Source organism: Anoplolepis gracilipes, chromosome 15, assembly GCF_047496725.1.
Source record: "Anoplolepis gracilipes chromosome 15, ASM4749672v1, whole genome shotgun sequence".
Classification (NCBI taxonomy): Eukaryota; Metazoa; Arthropoda; class Insecta; order Hymenoptera; family Formicidae; genus Anoplolepis; species Anoplolepis gracilipes.
Window position 1 is genome coordinate 3,089,908 of NC_132984.1, and position 17,710 is coordinate 3,107,617.

The 17,710-nt window shown below is 38.8% G+C and overlaps 1 protein-coding gene across 1 annotated transcript; it reads left to right on the forward strand.

Annotated features, from left to right (window-relative positions):
- The first annotated feature begins 6,911 nt into the window (after positions 1 to 6,911).
- LOC140674079 (uncharacterized) lies at positions 6,912 to 17,517 on the forward strand. Its single transcript, XM_072907424.1, has 10 exons — positions 6,912 to 7,660; positions 9,542 to 9,685; positions 9,917 to 10,062; positions 10,263 to 10,435; positions 10,575 to 10,845; positions 10,957 to 11,079; positions 11,191 to 11,361; positions 11,454 to 11,614; positions 11,699 to 11,949; positions 12,083 to 17,517. The coding sequence occupies exons 1-10, from the start codon at positions 7,600 to 7,602 to the stop codon at positions 16,843 to 16,845; spliced, it is 6,264 nt and encodes a 2,087-aa protein (XP_072763525.1). The 5' UTR covers positions 6,912 to 7,599; the 3' UTR covers positions 16,846 to 17,517.
- Positions 17,518 to 17,710: the final 193 nt, after the last annotated feature.

Here is a 17,710-nt window from a genome sequence, read left to right on the forward strand (position 1 = left end):
ATTATTGGGCGCGATGAGTCCTTGACACGATTAATCCGTTGTAGGTGGACCAGGGCACGTGATACTCTTACCGCGTTCACGTTCGTTCACTAACGATCCGTATGTCGATCTGGCGATGTATCGAAACGAGTTTACTTTCATCCTCCGTTAAATGTGTCGTCGAGTCTCACGAGGTAAACCGTATGATTATTATTCCTCGGATTATGCATAATGTCATTTGTAACATATGCAACGACAAACTGACAACGATCGCGAAAGAGAAACTCGGGAGAGCAGGATTCTAATTGAAATTGCGAGGCACGAATCACGTATTGTCAAATTTAAATCGAGAATATAGAGAAATATTGTAATATTATACGCTCTCATTTGTACGTTTCCGGGTGAAAAAGGTTCGAAGGATATCCGGGAATAGGCGGACATTAATTCTAAGCGAAGAACCGAAAAAAGCAGCGGGAAGTCTCTTTTCTACTTTCCCAAGAGAAAGAAACTCTTTGGGAGATGCTGAGAAATGTACTCATATATATATATATATATATATATATATATACGCTTTTTTTGATTCATACATTTTTTGGCAATTTTTAAATCATATTCTTTTATACAACTCTCTATAATAAATGTTGTTTTTTTAAATTAAATTCCTTCAAGAAACTAACGTCCTACTAATCTGTTTGTTGACCAACTTTGGAACAAGTGCGTATTTTAAATCTTAAAAATGCAATCCTATTTTTACACCAATCTGACTTATTTACGATAATGTGAAATTTATTACATACGCGCATGCATAAGATTTATCATTTCACATCTGTGACAATGACTTATCTTTCGAAGGTCGTCTGCGAAAGCAAAGAAGGTGGCCTCGCCGATTTGACAAACTCGGCCCAAAAGAGCGATTGAGCGGGTTAGTGAAACGAGGGCATGTACAACAAAATATGTGATATAAACCAGGACGCATTACATTATGATTTTACATTGTGTCACACATAGTCATTGTTTAGAGCAAATATTGTAATTCTGTAACGGTATCAGAATATAAATTAGCGTCATAGAAGAGAGAGATGCGTAATTTTACCAAGTTGTATAGAAATATCGAAATACGTAAACATCAACATGCGTCTCTTGCAAATAGCTTTATTATTTTAACATTATTATAATTCTTGTAAATAAATATAATTTTAATATATAATATAATTTCTGCAAATAACTGTTATTCTAACTAATGCTTGCAAATATGCAAATATCATTTTAAGGTATAATTCTGTCTTATTATATTGAATTAACATGTTTTACGTAATGATATTTTACATTTCTCGACAATGCTGTACGTTGTGTTTAAATGTGTGACCTAACCGATCAACTGACGAGCCGCGGGCGATAATGGCGAAAGTAATGGTTTGCTCCAGTTTCCCTGAGGCTACAATTGTGAGTTGTTACACCCCCGCCTTCTAACGCCAAAGTAACCATTCACATAGATCCTTAAGTTCGTTAATTCTTAAATTTTTCGGAATAAATCAACTCTTTTATACGAGTTTGTTTCTCACAATAAAAATCATAGATCTTATAAACATGGATACCCCTTTCCCTGTAGATAAAAAGAAACAATAGATGTTACATATTTTCTATCCTTTACTTAACCAAATATACATACGAAGCGCATGCTCGATATGACGTTTGACGTTTGACATGTGTCAAACTGTTACTGTTACTGTTTGACATATGTCAATTGATATAAGTGTGATTATGTCTATGGTTATACTTATATATAATTTAAATTTAAATATTTAATTATAATATAAGTTCAAATTAAAAAAATTAATTAAAATTAATTAAAATTAATTTAAATAAAGATAGTAATACGATGTAAGTTGTGTAGTGTATATTGTAATTAATGAACGTTTATGGTATAAAATGTAATAAAACTAACTAAATACAAAATATGTATCTGTCATAAAGTAACTCGTCGTTTGTATTAAATTCAAATTTAGATCTTTTATTTTTTTTTCGGTTTTTTCTCACACTTAACGAATTCTTTTTACTGTTAAATTACCTGGGAAAAAAATACATATATAATATTAATGTATGAATATATAAAATATGTTTATATATATTATTTTGTATATATATTATCTTCATTAGACACTGTGCCCACGTTTGCGCAGTAGACTTCATGGAAATAGAAAGACAAAAGATATTACTCTCTCGCTCTATCAACTCGGTACCATGATTATAGCCACAAGACGTATCCATGTTTATAAGATATAATAAATATATAATATAATGATAAAAATGAATAAACAAGTCGTTAATTGTCGTTAATTGTTCTTGATGTTTCGTGAAAAAAAATTATGCATTATTTTCTTTCATAAAAATTCGTGAAAAATATTATTTACTTGTGTCGAAGGAATTTAAGATTACTTTTAGAGGAATAATATTCATTCAAATCTTTAGTGTTACAATTTTGTTCCATTTGCAATTCTTGCTTTTTTTCTTTTTTTTTTTTTTTTTTTTTGATGTTATACACGAATAAACATTGCACATTGAGATTTCCCTCGGGCGTTTTCCGACGTAACGATGCTGACATAAACGTTGCCTGGGGCTCGTTTCGATGTCGGCCGAAAAATCAAACTCATAGACCGAATAATTAACGCGCGAAAGGGAAAGACCACGTGAGCTGTCGAGATTTGTTATGACAGTGTTCCTTGCATGAAGATTCGACTAAAAAGAGATATATTTTGTTCGAAAAAAAAAATATTTTCTTTTTTAGCAAATATTATACAATGACATATCCTATGCTCATTAACAAATTAATCAATCTGCCAATTTAAAGTACGTTCCAATAGAATCATCAAGGGGTTGATATATCGCTTTCAGAAACGACAGCGAGCGCAAAGGAGAAACTTTGGAAAGAAACTTTTTATTCGTGCACCGTTCACAATATATACGATGTGATACAAAGACAGCCGGACGAAAAGAATTTCGGCGAATTTACATGGCGAATTGCGCCAAGAGACCGGGCGTGTCTGCGTCTGGTCCAGTCCGGTCTGCGATCCCGTAACCGGACGAAAGAAACGGGGTGCGCTCCGGCATGACGTAATTCTGGAGAAAGCTGGACGCGCGAATATGGACGTGTACGGTCCGCAAAAAAAAAAAAAAAAAAAAAGTACGCGTCGCTCTCGCGCCGATCCATCAATTACGCGGGAATTATTATTATTTCCTGCACGCCTTCCCCAGAGCCGTCGCTGCCATGCACTCGTCAAATCGAGCCGTAATCGCGGACCGAAGGTCCTACCTTCGGTGACGTCGCGTGACAGGAATCCTGTCGAAGATAATCCATCACGTGCCTCGTCGATTTGTAATGCAGGCAGGAATCTTCGCTGCGCGATAATTGCCCATATGGGATTTAATTATTACTTGATAAGGCGTGAATGTCATTTAATCTTGAACCGATGCGATTGATTAAATCTTTGATTTTTCGAAGATTGCCTCGTGAGTAAGTTTAAATTAAGAAGCTATATCTGATATGAAGAAGCTGAAGACTTTCCTTTGTCTCTCTCTCTCTCTCTCTCTCTCTCTTTTATTACGCTTTCATATTTTTTTATCTTAAATCTCTGAATAATTAGGATAATGGGATATCCTTGAAGGATAGTACGTACTTTTTCCAGAGGTATGATAATTTATCTAAGAAGGCGGAAAATCGTTCGCTTGTAACGGTATATATGCGCTCGAAGGCCAACCAAATTCATAAAATTGTCATCAGCAATTTAGCACCAACAGATGAAAGAAATCAGTCGTAATAACGATCGGTATTCCCGTCTCAATGGTTTCCTCGTGGTAAAAGTCGAGGCCGAAGAAATTTATTGTCGCCGAGATATCCGCGGGCTTCCTGCAAATAGTAGCGCTATTTTATTTCTCATTAGAAAACACGTGACGCCGCTAATTAACGAAGCCTCGTAACGAGTATGCGAGTTTATTAACACGCGCGTATAAAGTTGCGTGGGATACATCTCTAGTATGGCCTTATTTATCTTTTCGGAGTACTGGAAGGTTTAACTTGCGAAAAAGAGAAGATAAAATTCTCTCTCGAATATATCCCATCGCTTCTTTAAGACAAAGCGAATTGATAAAACGCACTCGTTGTTGGAAAAAAACATTTTTTTTTCTACGTTTTGTTCCTTTTCCTTTGCGTAAAAATAATTTATTCAAAATGTCATACTATGAAGGGTCCGGAAAAGCAAAACCAGTAGTCTCCAACTTTTATCTTAATATTCAAATTTTATTACAAATATTAATTTATGCATACATTTTGAGCGACAGAATACTTGATTCAAAAAGACAAAATATATAATATTATTATAAAATTATCTTGTTTAATTTACGGAGTTCTCAAGAAATTCGTCTCTCCTGTAAAATTGAGTTAAGTGGAGATTGCTGGTTTTACTTCTAGGTCTCTCACACACACACACACACACACATATATATATATATATATATATATAAAAGTCCAATAAATATGCAATACGCTAAAAATAAAAGGAGAAATATACGATACGCTCTTGTTACAAATCACATTTTCGCAACGAGCTGTTTCCAAGGAAGGAGAGTCGCGGGAGAGGCGTAATGTCTCTCGCCGATAGATACTCGCAAATCGATCAATCTCTCGATAGCGGTCACTTGTCGCGGCAAAAGAACCACACCCGGGGCTTATACCCGCGGGCTTCACCGGGGCACCGTGTAGCCGTTTACGTAAAAGGAGGCAAAGACGCATTGCCACCATAAATTACGTCTCCGCGGTCGTTCCCGTATCTCGAAAGAGATAATTATTACTTATTTATAACTTAAATGTAGTACGCGCGCGCGAATTCGCCTTCCAGCTTCTAATTTTATGACTTTTCTCCAGCTACAGAGTAGTAGAATAGCAGAGACGTATCTAAAAAAACGTAGGCTTTATTTCCCTTCCATTGATTATAAAAATATGCAGAAATATATATTTAATAGAAATTAAATTTAATATTAATAATAAATTTAATAATTCAATGATATAAATTTCTTTCTGTCTTTGACGCACATCAATTTTTTTTTTCTGCCAATTAGATATGTTTACGTTTCTAAAAAAGGTCTTCCACGATTTGACAGTAAACATCTCTGTTTCTGGTGATTGATACTCTTTTAATTGTGTTTTTCTTTCTGAATCCTGGCCTTCCGCGTATCCTTTTAATTTTTGTTCCCAGAGAATTTTAAAGTCTATCGTTGGACACGATAGTGTTTTGATGGTTCAGGCGCATTTACATTATTTACAAGGTTTTCTCACAAACTTGTATGCGATTGTTCTAAATCGATCCATCCGATTAGCTATCTAAAAAATGACAGAATTAAAATACTAATGGAACTAAAATTATTTAAACGCCGATCCAATAAGACTTGCTTTTGCGATTACATTTTTAATCGAGATTACATTTCATCGGGAAATAAAAATAGCTATCATTTTGCACATCAGCTCGTGTTATTTTGACTAAATACTGTCTGCTGGATTCGATGGGATACGGATTTTCAAACATTAGAGCTGAAAGCTGAAGAATATCTCTAATCGTCCTGAAACTGTCAGAAAGCAATTTGCGCTTTATAAAAAACCTGCTACTAGAACAAGTGTCTCCTTTTCAAGTGACTGTTGCCGTTTTTACGAATGTCGTAATTTTCCAAGAGATTCCTTTCCCACATCTCGGTCCACGCAGCTCAGAATGCGTGAACCATTGCCTGTCACACCAGATCGCAGCATCGGAACTCGACAAATATATTGTACTTATATACTAGTTTATAGTTGTTTTATCGTAAAAAGGCGGATCTAATTCACTTCCTTGCATTCTTGAAACGACAGGTATTACGAATTAATTCGTAATGTGTTGGGAAACTGTCAAACAGAACTACGGTTGCGGAAATGATTACGAAAGCATCTGATTCTTTGTCAAAAAATATTTTTACTTCAAATAGAAAATTGCAATTTAATAAAAGAATAATTGCACGTGTATCAAGTTTATAATTAAAAATCTTTTTCAATACCGATGCTAAAATAGATCTTTAGCGAGAATAATAATTATTATTTCTCTCGATGACTCTCGTGATGAATAAATAAACTATAGATAAAACAGTCGTGCAAGTAGCTGCTTTTCCGATTACATAACTTCTAATCGTTGATAAAACGTTGTAAATTATGTATTAAACGAGGTAACGCGAATTCGAAGAAAAGTAAGAAAAATATGATCAATAATTCATACAACAATAATAGCGTTAAAATAAAATATTCATAGTAAGAAAATAGTTGTCTTTGAATCTTAAAGTAAAACTTATTATCTTTATCATAAAATAAAGAAAGTAAATCACTCGCAAAAATGACGCAACGCACGCAGAAACGACTGTAACTCTGTATCGTTGAATAAAACTTATTGTTAATTCATCGGCAGTGGTCCTTTCGATTACATGCTTCGTTCGCCAACTTTGTAAACCTCTCTCTGGTCGTACAATTTCAGAATCAACCGGTATATACTCGATCGCCTTTGTCATGAGTTTCTCACGATCAAATGGCAATGACAAAGACGGATATCGATTTCGCTAGAAATCAACAGTGACATAGTAGATCCGTAGCATAAAGAGTCCTGAAAAACGATTCTATTACATGACATTTTTTACGCTAATACGAGAGAAATTCGACGAGAACCGCAGCAAAGGTCGCAGTCGGATTACATTGACAAGCTATCTTTAAAAAGATTAGAGAAAAATACTATGATAAAAGTTTATCAAAATCCAACTGCTTCGTATTAGAAATTTAATGATGCAATCGTCCAGTTTTAAGATTCATCATTGATGTATCATCGACAGACTCTCTCGTTCCATCGCAAAGATGGAGCGAGATTATCCGCGATGGTAGTTTGATTCGAACGATCGCGACGTGCGTTTCTAATCATCTCTCAGGAGATCCTCCTGGATCTCTCGAGACTCGTCAGGGTTGTCGGGACGCGACACCGCCGTGATTACAATCCCAAAATATCCCGGTTAAAGTATATTTCGATAGAAGCACCTGGCGAGCGGCTGATTTTTATAGCTGTCTTTATTTTTATACCCGACGAAGAAGGGCTCTGCCAAGAAGGAGAAAGACTAACCTGGTGCGTTACCATCGTCTCGTGCGTCAAACGCGTAACGCGGAAAGTGACCCGAACTGGGACAGAACCCCACCCGCGATCCCCATCGATATATCCCGATGGCCTCCGGTCTCTCTCCCCCTTTTTTCGCCTCTCGTCGACTTGTTCTCTCGGTGCCTTCCCTTTCGATCTTTGGTCCTCGCTACCATCCGGTCGAGACCGGCGAGGTTTACTAAGAGAGCACGCGTCCTCCGAAACTTCAGTGCAAAACGCGCGCTCGAACTCGAAGGATCCTCCATTTGATAGAGAAGAGAAAGAGAGGAAGGGGTGAGAGAAGGAGAGAGCGAGAAAGAAAGAGAAGAGCCTGTTGACTTTTACGGGATCTCCATGCGACGTTCAATGGTTCAAGGGTGATCTCCTGTGTGTCTATCCGACTTTGTGATCCGTCGCGATTTCGGTGGTTTTAAAAATGTGGGGTCGCGGGGTTCTTTTAGTTTCGTTGGCGCTTATAGCGCTCGGAACTACGACAAGTAAGTATAATTTTTAAAGAGAAAACTTTTGATGTATTTTGATAATATAATCAAACAGTATTTTATATGTTTGCTTATCGCTTATATTAAGAGAAAATTTGTAAATTTAACAATCTATTTTTTACATGATCTATTCATATATGTATTAATGATTTTATTATAGATTAAAATATTATTTATTAAAATCCAATTTTAAAATTACATGTAGAATGAAAGATTTTATCTCATAAATTTATTTGCTATTTATTATCTCATTTCCACTAGGTTATAAAAATTATTTACGTTCAGACATTTAATTAAATTAAGACGTTACGTCAACGATATTAAAAGTAAGAAATTGGACATAAATAATTTTTATATCATTTCTATAAAAATGTTATATAAACTTTAACTGGAAATAAAATACTTTTTGCAAATAAAAAGATAAAATGTCTCTTTTTCATTAAATGGACTTAAGAAAGCATATGATAAGAATAAAGTGAAAATATACGATAAGGATAAAGTGAAAATATACGATAAGGATAAAGTGAAAATTGAATGGCACATGACACAACACGTAGAGTTAAATAGGACGCATCGGCAAGTCTGATGCGAAAAGCGATCTTCTGCCGATTGCGTTGCCACGCGTATCGGATACACTGCCGTCCTTTAAGGTTGAATTACGACACGTACGACTGGAGCATCCATTCTCGCAAAGATGATACCATTTATATCGTCGACCTCGTGCAACCTCGTGCTACACCCGAGGCTCTGACGTTTTTCTAAGAATCACATGACGCGATACTACTCTAAACATATTTTCCTTTTTCTACTGGTATAATGAATACTGGTACTTTATAATTGAATAAAATGGAACAAGTGTCTTTCGTTCCCTCTTGTTTATCAAGATATGTAAGTACTTTGAAAGCAGTAAAGCACTTTTGTTTTATCTCGTTAAAACGAATCCTTTTTCTTCTACCTTCGAATGTCGAGAATATTATCTCATTTTTACTCTCATGATTCTAACATGAGTTCTCGCACGTGGCGCGTGAATGACATTTGTAATATTTATAAAGGAGTCATGTTTATATATGCAACGAGAAGTACACGAACGTCACGCAACTTTACGTGATGTTTAACGCTCAATCAGTGTGATAATTACACACAGTTATTATCTCAATGCATCCGGGACCGTTGATTATTAATCAGTCTCGTATAATCCGCGAATACTTAATCTCTCGCGGATCATCCTCCGCTTCTTTTCTGTCTTTCACGAGAAGCGAGTTCGCGTGACCATGCAAATGACTGCATATAGTAATGATCGCAGCGTAACCGCACCGGTGACCGGTCGATGATGTCAACTCTCGCATCTGCGTTAGGCCATATTTCTCATCAGTATTCTGTTATCTAAATAATCATTCAGATGATTATCAATTGCCTTATCTCATCTTTCTCTACAAAATAATATAAGAATATATTATCTTTGTTTTACAAGAAGAGGGCGCGAACTTGAGATCACCGATTTTGATGAGGGTCTTTTTCTAGTATAGTACTCTATTAGAAGAGTACTTGAGTAAAGGGATAGGGCGCAATGCTCCAGCAGTGGTGTGAAATCTTCGAAATTCCCAACTCGATAGTCTCATTACGACATTATTACGAGTTTTTTTTTATTATATTTAAATTAAATATAATTTAAAATAATCATGATAAATATATATATATATAATATTTAGATATAATTATCTATATTGTTATCTTTATTATATTTATTTACTATACTTCGCCATCAAAATCGGTGACCCCAAATTCGCGCCCTCTCCTCGTTAGATGAAAAAATGCATTAACTGCATTATTCTTAAATTATTGAAGATAATTCTGTAATGAATTTTTGATCTGCCGTAGAATGCCCGAAGAGGAAAATGTCACCAATCAGAGAAATTCTCTGCTATACTTCCGTCTTCGATGCACAGTTACTGACCGATTCCGTATGCAGTTGCACCACTCTTGTGCATCAACATCACGACGTGCGAAATCTCTCGGTTTCCCGTAAGTTCAGTATATCCGGAAAAATAATACACGCAGTGTCAGTTTTTAATATTTTTGCGACTTGCATAAATATCGACTATGATGAAAGTGACAAGTACAATTTAAAAAATGTTTTAAAATTTAAAGAGATGGATATATAATTTATTATTGTGATATAGAGATTTTAATAAAGTTTTCTGTAAATTGAATTTATTTTTAAATAAATGTGATACATTAGTGATGATATTTCAGACATTCTCGACTTGCGAAAGTCCTTGAAAGAGATGCATCCGCCTCTTCAATTTGTAATTTCTATATACGATCCCGCGATGACGCTCAGAAATTCCGCCATGGTTCGGCAGGAAGCCATCGCTCGGATTATCACCGTTATAAAAGAGGTACAATACTCGCTTTACTATCCTTTTATTTTTTTCTGAGTGACATTTTTATCCTCCAACTTTATGTTTTAATACTCGAGCACTTAAGTATCTAAGTAAGTAAAAGTGGAATAAATTGAATTATAAAAACGTAGATATTAAATCATAACACGATGTATGTTGGTACACAAATTAATTGAAGAATCTTCCATTTTTTCAAGGTGGATGGCGTAGAAATGAACGTGACAGCGGGTTCCAAAGAGCGTCTTTATAATTTCATCAAAAGCCTGAGAGCCGAAATGATACGAAAATCTGACGATAAGAGGATCTTTCTGGCTTTGCCCAGTAAACCAGAGGATCTGGCCAAGCAGTTTGATATGAAAGAACTCGTAAAGTAAGAACTCCCTCATCCATGTATGATTATTCATTCGTCGAGATATCAATAAAATATTATTATATAGTATTTAAAAAAATTTCATATTTAATAAAATATTTCTTAATCGTCAATTTTTATTTTTATTTTTTTCTATTAGATACATCGATCTATTTACCCTGTCGACGGACTATATGACGGACGAGGACGGAGCCTTTGTCACCTTCCATCCCTCTCGTTTGATGGGGCTCTTCGATATGCTAAACACGGACAGCTTGGTGGACCTGATAAGCGAATTAGGTGCACCCAAGCAGAAGATCATGATGACTTTGCCGGCCAATGCATACAGATTTGCTTTGAAGCATGAGACCGATAACGCTCCCAGGTCGCAAACTACGGAAAAGGAACCTACTTCGATCGATCGTCAACAGGTGCATACGACATCCGTCCTTTCGAATTGTATTTTTTTCCGCAAGGAATTTCAAGGAAAATGAATCTATTGCATTGTCTATCCTTGAATTAATTCGATTCCCTCATCGTAGCTTTGCGAAGCCATAAACGACGGGGAGTGGACCGTGGAACGAGATGAAGATCTCACGGCGCCGTATGCATTTCAAAACAAAACGTGGATCGCTTTCGAGGATAAGATCTCGGTTGGAATAAAGGTTCGTAGATCTGTCGATCGCTTGTTAAAAAAATATTACAATTTCATATTTACGATATTTGCTATGTAAGAACAATGCGATCAGTCTGTACGGCAGGATGCTTAATTTCAGGGGAAATATGCGTTGCTACGGGATTTGGCGGGATTGGCGGTGCGAAATATAGAAAACGACATAAAAACCGAATGCGAAGTGCCATTAACGGAAGAAATATATCGTTCCTTCACGGAATTTAGAAGAAAATCGAGGCAAGCCGTGCTGAACGCCCTGGAAGACGAGCTTCATGTATACGAGATAATTTATTTATTTTATATTTTACTTTCGGATTTATTTAATCTATTTTTCCAAGATTACAAAGCGTCACAATTTAATTACAGCAAACTCAATTCTCGTATCCCAATCAAGCGAAAACGTCCAGCTTCCGCGTCGTTCGTGTAGTAGATTCGGAGGGACATATTAGAGCCGTACGCGAAAGCACGCAAACCGAGTTTGTCTGCAGAAGACAAGGCTACTTTGTTCATCCTAAAAGTTGCAACAGGTGATAAAGTAACTAACTAATAATAACGCGATCTGTGTAAAATAAATTTAAACGCAAGAAGGGTATAAACTAGTCATTTCGCAGATTCTATCGCTGCGTGAAATTCAATCAAGCGATAGAGGACTATTCCGTCTTTGAATTCGATTGCCCGGCCGGTCTGTCATTCGACGAGCGTACCGAAGTCTGCGTCTGGCCGGGTTCCTTGCCTCAGGGCTCACCTTGTCCCGGCAGCAGCGAGATTGCTCCCGTTGCACCGAAGAGATTCGAATGCTCTCAACCTGGCTACTATGCGGATCCACAAAACTGTCGTTGGTTTTTCGCCTGCATGGACTTGGGTACGTCAAAATTCTTACATCATTGTTATTTATCTATATATATTTTTTTAAATTGCGTAATTGAAAAAAATATACCTCATTTTATGTAATTATTATTTAAATAAATATGACATGCAACTTCATATATCGACAGGCGAATCAGAGTTGATGGCGTTCGAGTTTCGCTGTCCGTATGGCTTGGTGTTTGACGAGAAGAGATTAGTATGCGAGTGGCCCTGGCTGGTTCCGGCTTGCTCGGAATCTGGATCGGCTTATACCAGGGCAGAATACAATTACGGAGGAGGATACACCGTGGCGGGAAGTTCTACGGGAGCCGCTACTGGTGGTTACATTACCGGTGGTTTACCGCAATATTCCGCTACGGCCGGAACGGGTTACTCTAACGTGGACTATTCTAAAACAGCCGGCACTGGTGTCCATGGAGGAAATTATTTTGCAGGATCCACCGTAGGATACCACGGTAAACACACTTCCGGCGCTGCCGCGGTCTCTGGATACGTAGGATCCTCTGGTTTAATTGGTGTCGATTATTCAAAGCCAAGCGGATACGGCACTGTATCCTCTATTCCGACGTATACTGGACGCGTCGATTCGGTACTTCCTGCGGGAGAAAGTAGTACAGGATATTCTGCGTCGAATGATAAAATTAGCAATACCGGATATACTGTATCCACCGGATATGGAAGTGGTAGCAGATATTCTGGTGGATACACCGGGTCATCGGGAGGAATTACTACAGGCTTCTCTGGATCTGCAGCGAGAGGATATTCCGGAACCGTTAGTGGAAATCATTTGACAGAAGGAGATGTAATTTATTCGAACAGACCTGAACCAAGCTACTCTGTAGCGGGTGGATACACGGGAAGTGTTGGTGTGAGCAATCCGGTAGTAGGTACAGTGACTTATCCGAAAACGCCGAGCTATTTCGCGTCCACAGAGTCGCCTGGATCGTCTGTCAATATTCGCGTAGATTCCGCCGGTTCCGTCGGCTCGACAAATCTATACACAGGCTCCAGTGCGTTTAATGCCGATGGTTACTCGGCTTCCACCGGTATTTATTCAGGAGCTACTGAACGACAGCCGTCATTCAATAAAGCCAGCTCGTCATTTGGAATTGAATCGTCTTATCCTGGAGCTATCGGCGGACAAAGTACAAAAATATATCAAGGATCGACCAGTGCAGGATATCCCAAAGCTACGAGCGGCATTTTGCAAGGTTCGACGAGTCCAGGTCGAGTCTCGGCAACTGATTTCGGTGGCGGCGCCTCGAAATTCGTAACTTCAGGAATTTCTGCTGTCTCCGGGCGTACTGATAGTAGACATTTTATAAGCGGTAGTGTACCATCTTCTGGAGTGACAGGCGCTTCTTCGACAAAATATAACGACGAAAAAGAATATACCGTTCCATATTACTTAATACATGGAGAACCGATTCCTTTTAGGAGACCAGGAACTGGAATAAGAGACTATACGCCAGGCGTAATAAGAGATTATAAAAGACCCGATTTAGCGAGACCTAATTTGAATATTAGCAATTTTGGCAATGGAATTTCTACTGGCTACGATGTTCAAAAAGGTGCTACCGGTACGCTCGTGACTGGGAGTGGCGTACAAGAAAGTATTTTTACCAGTGATTCTACTTCCGGGAATGTATTCAGCATTCACGGAAACGTTCCTGGTACGATATCACCTCCTGCCGTTAATCAAGGGACTGTTTTAACAGGAAGAGTACAACCTGGATATATCGCTTCCGGAACACCATCTTCTGGAGTGACAGGCGCTTCTTCGACAAAATACAACGACGAAGAAGGATACACCGTTCCTGTATACTTAATACATGGAGAACCGGTCATTCCTTTGGCAAGACCAGAAGCTGGAGTAAGAGACTATTCGCCAGACGTAATAAGAGATTATAAAAGACCCGATTTAGCGAGACCTAATTTGAATATTAGCATTTTCGGCAATGAAATTCCTACTGGCTACAATGTTCAAAAAGGTGCTACCGGTACGCTCGTGACTGGGAGTGGCGTACAAGGAAATATTTTTACCAGTGATTCTACTTCCGGGAATGTCATTAGTCTTCATGGAAACGTTCCTAGTACAATATCACCTCCTGCCATTAATCAAGGGACTGTTTTAACAGGAAGAGTACAACCTGGATATATCGCTTCCGGAACACCATCACCGGGATACGTGATTAGAGACAAGTTAAAAACTGTGGACGGATCAGCTAGACCGGGAACTTTAACATATGGCTCGCCAACTCCTGCAATTTCAGTGTCCGGTCCTTCGACGTCCGGTGTCATTTTGAAAAATGACATTAGCCCGGGTATCGTTATTTCTGGATATACCGCTCCTGGAATATCTATAGGAAGTTCCGGTCAATCAGGAACTATCGAGAGTTCAACCGGTAAATCATACATATCGCAAGCAGGAACAACTTATCATGGAGTCAGCGGTGACGCAACAAGAGGCTGTTCAAGCAGCTCTCCGAGCGGAGGGCTGACGCGTCCTCAGGGCTACAAGACTGATGTCAAATGCGGCATCGACGCTGTCAATACCGCTTACGATGCCGGCAAATATTCGGCAAGCGACGTGCCGGATTATAGACCGACTAGCGCCAATCTTCCTGAATCAATTGTATCTGGAGGTAGAATACAAAGTAGTGACGGTGTAATTTTTGGTTCTATTTCACAAGGTTCGACTACATTTGCACCAAGATATTCCTCGCCCACATCAGCTGTCTTCACGCCGAGTGGATTCACGAAAACTGGCTTAACTAAGACAGGTATAACCACTGCCATTCTCGGAGGTGGTGGTAGCTTCTCCGTAAGCACAAGCGAACGCCGACCTCCTTTAAATACAGAAAATATCAGTGAGAAAGCATTCGAGGGAAACGTGGCTGGATATACGAAGACATCGTTTAGTAGTAACGCCGCTGACTTGTCTGTTACCTTGACTCCACCTGATTATTCTTCAACAGCTTCGCCGAGACGCGTCACTGTACAGTCCGCTACTTCCGGCTATTCATATCCTAAGCCAAACGTTCAACTTGGAACAAACGAACGCCGACCTGATTTAAATATAGAAAACATCAGTGAGAAAACATTCGAAGGGAACATGGCTGGATATACGAAAACATCATCTAATAGCAACGCCGTTGATTTGTCTGTTACCTTGACTCCACTTGGCTATTCTTCGACAGCTTCGCCGAGTCGCGTCACTGTACAGTCAGCTACTCCCGGCTATTCGTATCCTAAGCCAAGCGTTCAGCTCGGAACAAGCGGTGTCACCTCATCGTCAATTTCACCGAGTGAGAGTAATTTACCGATTACGTCGCCTAAGCCGTTCTCAAGCATTAATGCATACGATGGATCGCTAGGTAACGTTGGTGCAACATTGTTCGGATATAAGACACCAACGTCGACCGATCGTCGCTTATCAACACCAGTTTCATCTATTATATATACTACTGAACATCCAGAGATTTATGAAGCGACTCTGTTTGAAGCGGCTAAGATTCCAGCGGCTGTATCGACCGTCAGACCTGTCGTCGATGATGGTTACAAAACGGGGACCGTCCCTTCAAATATCCTGTTAACCGATGACCGATTTATCCAACAAACTGGCATTTCACAGACTGCATCAATATCAACATCTAGTATCGGTTTAGGAGCGAAAGATTATGGTTCTTCTTTAGTTTCCGAATATCTTCCAGCCAAGTCGACTAAGCCTGGTGTAATCACGTCTACTACGAGCAGGTATGACGTACCTGCGACAACTGTGCGTCCGGATCTCGTCGGGGTGACGTACAAGAAACCTTCATCGTTCGCGAATAAAGATCCCTCCTTGATCGCGCCTACTACCTACAGACCTTCCAACCTGTATTACACTGGTCAAAAATTCTGGACGGCATCTTCCGCAGGAGCAACTTCTAACAGTGGCTCTCCGACAAACCTGGGTATTTCGAGAGAGAAAATTGACAAATTAATTACAAATTACGACAGAGGCTCTGTGAGGTATATGCCAAGTATATACGATACCACTGCGAGCTCAGGTTTCGGTACGACCGTCAGGAAATTCTCGTCGTCCGGGAAGTCATCATTCTCTGCGGCCGGCAGTACGGTCGCCATTTCAGCGCCGTCCGGTCCGACATCATCCTCGTACGAAGTTACCACAAAGTCTCCCGAAGCCAAGGGCAAGGTCATCATCAAGTGGAGCGATCTTCATCCGCTTCTTCTAGGCAAGCTCGGCGCGGAGTGTACGTGCAAAGCCGATCCTTTCGCCACTCTTCGCGGCCCGGTAAGGAAGCTGATCGATTCTTCGAAGGGCAAAGTGGATCTCGCTAACTACGACGAATCCGAAATCTACGTCGATGTCGGGAACGAAAATTCTTCTGAAGAAGACAGCAGCGAGTATGGTAATTATCCAGAGGAACCCTATAAAATTAGCGCGCCTAAAACAACGAACAACTCGCCGTCGTCTTCTTACTTACCTGCCTTGCCTTCGACGACAGTCAACACGAGAGATTTCGCTGCAGCAATAGGCTCCCGTACCGAATCACCCGCGGACGATGCACCCTTTGAGCTCCATCTTGGCTTCCGAACTGGCAGGAAATTAAAAGACGCCGTTCCATCACCCAACTCGCTCGCTCAGGATCTAGAGGACGATCCTGATCAAATAATCAACGGCGCCACCGATTGCGCCAGACCGGGCCTCTTCAGACATCCTAGTCTCTGTAATAAATTCTATGCCTGTCATTGGGATCAGTGGAAGAAGAAATTCACGCTTCACATCTTCAATTGCCCCATCCACTTGACGTTCGACTCGAAAGCGAGCGCGTGCAATTGGCCGAGTAAGGGTCCAGCTTGCCAGGCCGACAATCTATTAGTGTAAATTCGTCATTAGACATTTACATACTTCGCCCCCGTCTTCTTTACATCTTTACGAAATCTTTATCTCTTGTACATAATATAATAAATAGAGGCGAAAGTAAAAGTTAATTGTAAAACGTTAAAATCACTCCTTAGATCGTGTTAATTCAATTCGAAAGATTGATTCGTCATTACATAAACAATGAGATGTTGCGAGCGCAGCGATATATCATTAAATATAGAACGACTTACTTTCACGTGGATTGGTCCTTGGATCGATTGATAGCGCCGTTTTAAGTCTATTTTGACACCTAGATTTCCCCTTTAAACGTTTGCATTGAATAGCACCGATGATATATCTCGTCTTGAAATGAATCTCGTAGCATCGGAGAATGGATTCATGAGAAGGTTGAAACCCGTTAAGACGTAAGGGGGAAGACGATCGAGATGCAGGCTGCGTTGTCAAAGTGAAAGTAGTCCGCGTCCATCTATAACAATAAATCGCGAAAAACCGTCGAGTGTTATTTATATTTCTATTTTTCAAATTTATATGTAAATATTGAATATATATATATATATATAAATCGTTTAAAATATCCGTTAAAATGTTCAGTAATATAATAATAATAATAATAATAATTGTAGCGTTATCAATGTACTTTTATAAAATTATCAACGCGCTAAAAATATAAAATCTTGAGAATAATACAAAAAAAATTTATTTTTTATTTAATCTCAAATAGAGGTTATTTATAAAATTTTTGTTAGATATAACAAGCGTTTCTCTTATCACAAGTAGTTTATTCATGTTGTCTTTAACTTGACTTAATATTAATATAATTGATATACTTTCTAGTTAATTTTACGCTTTTCTTTTCGACATCCAG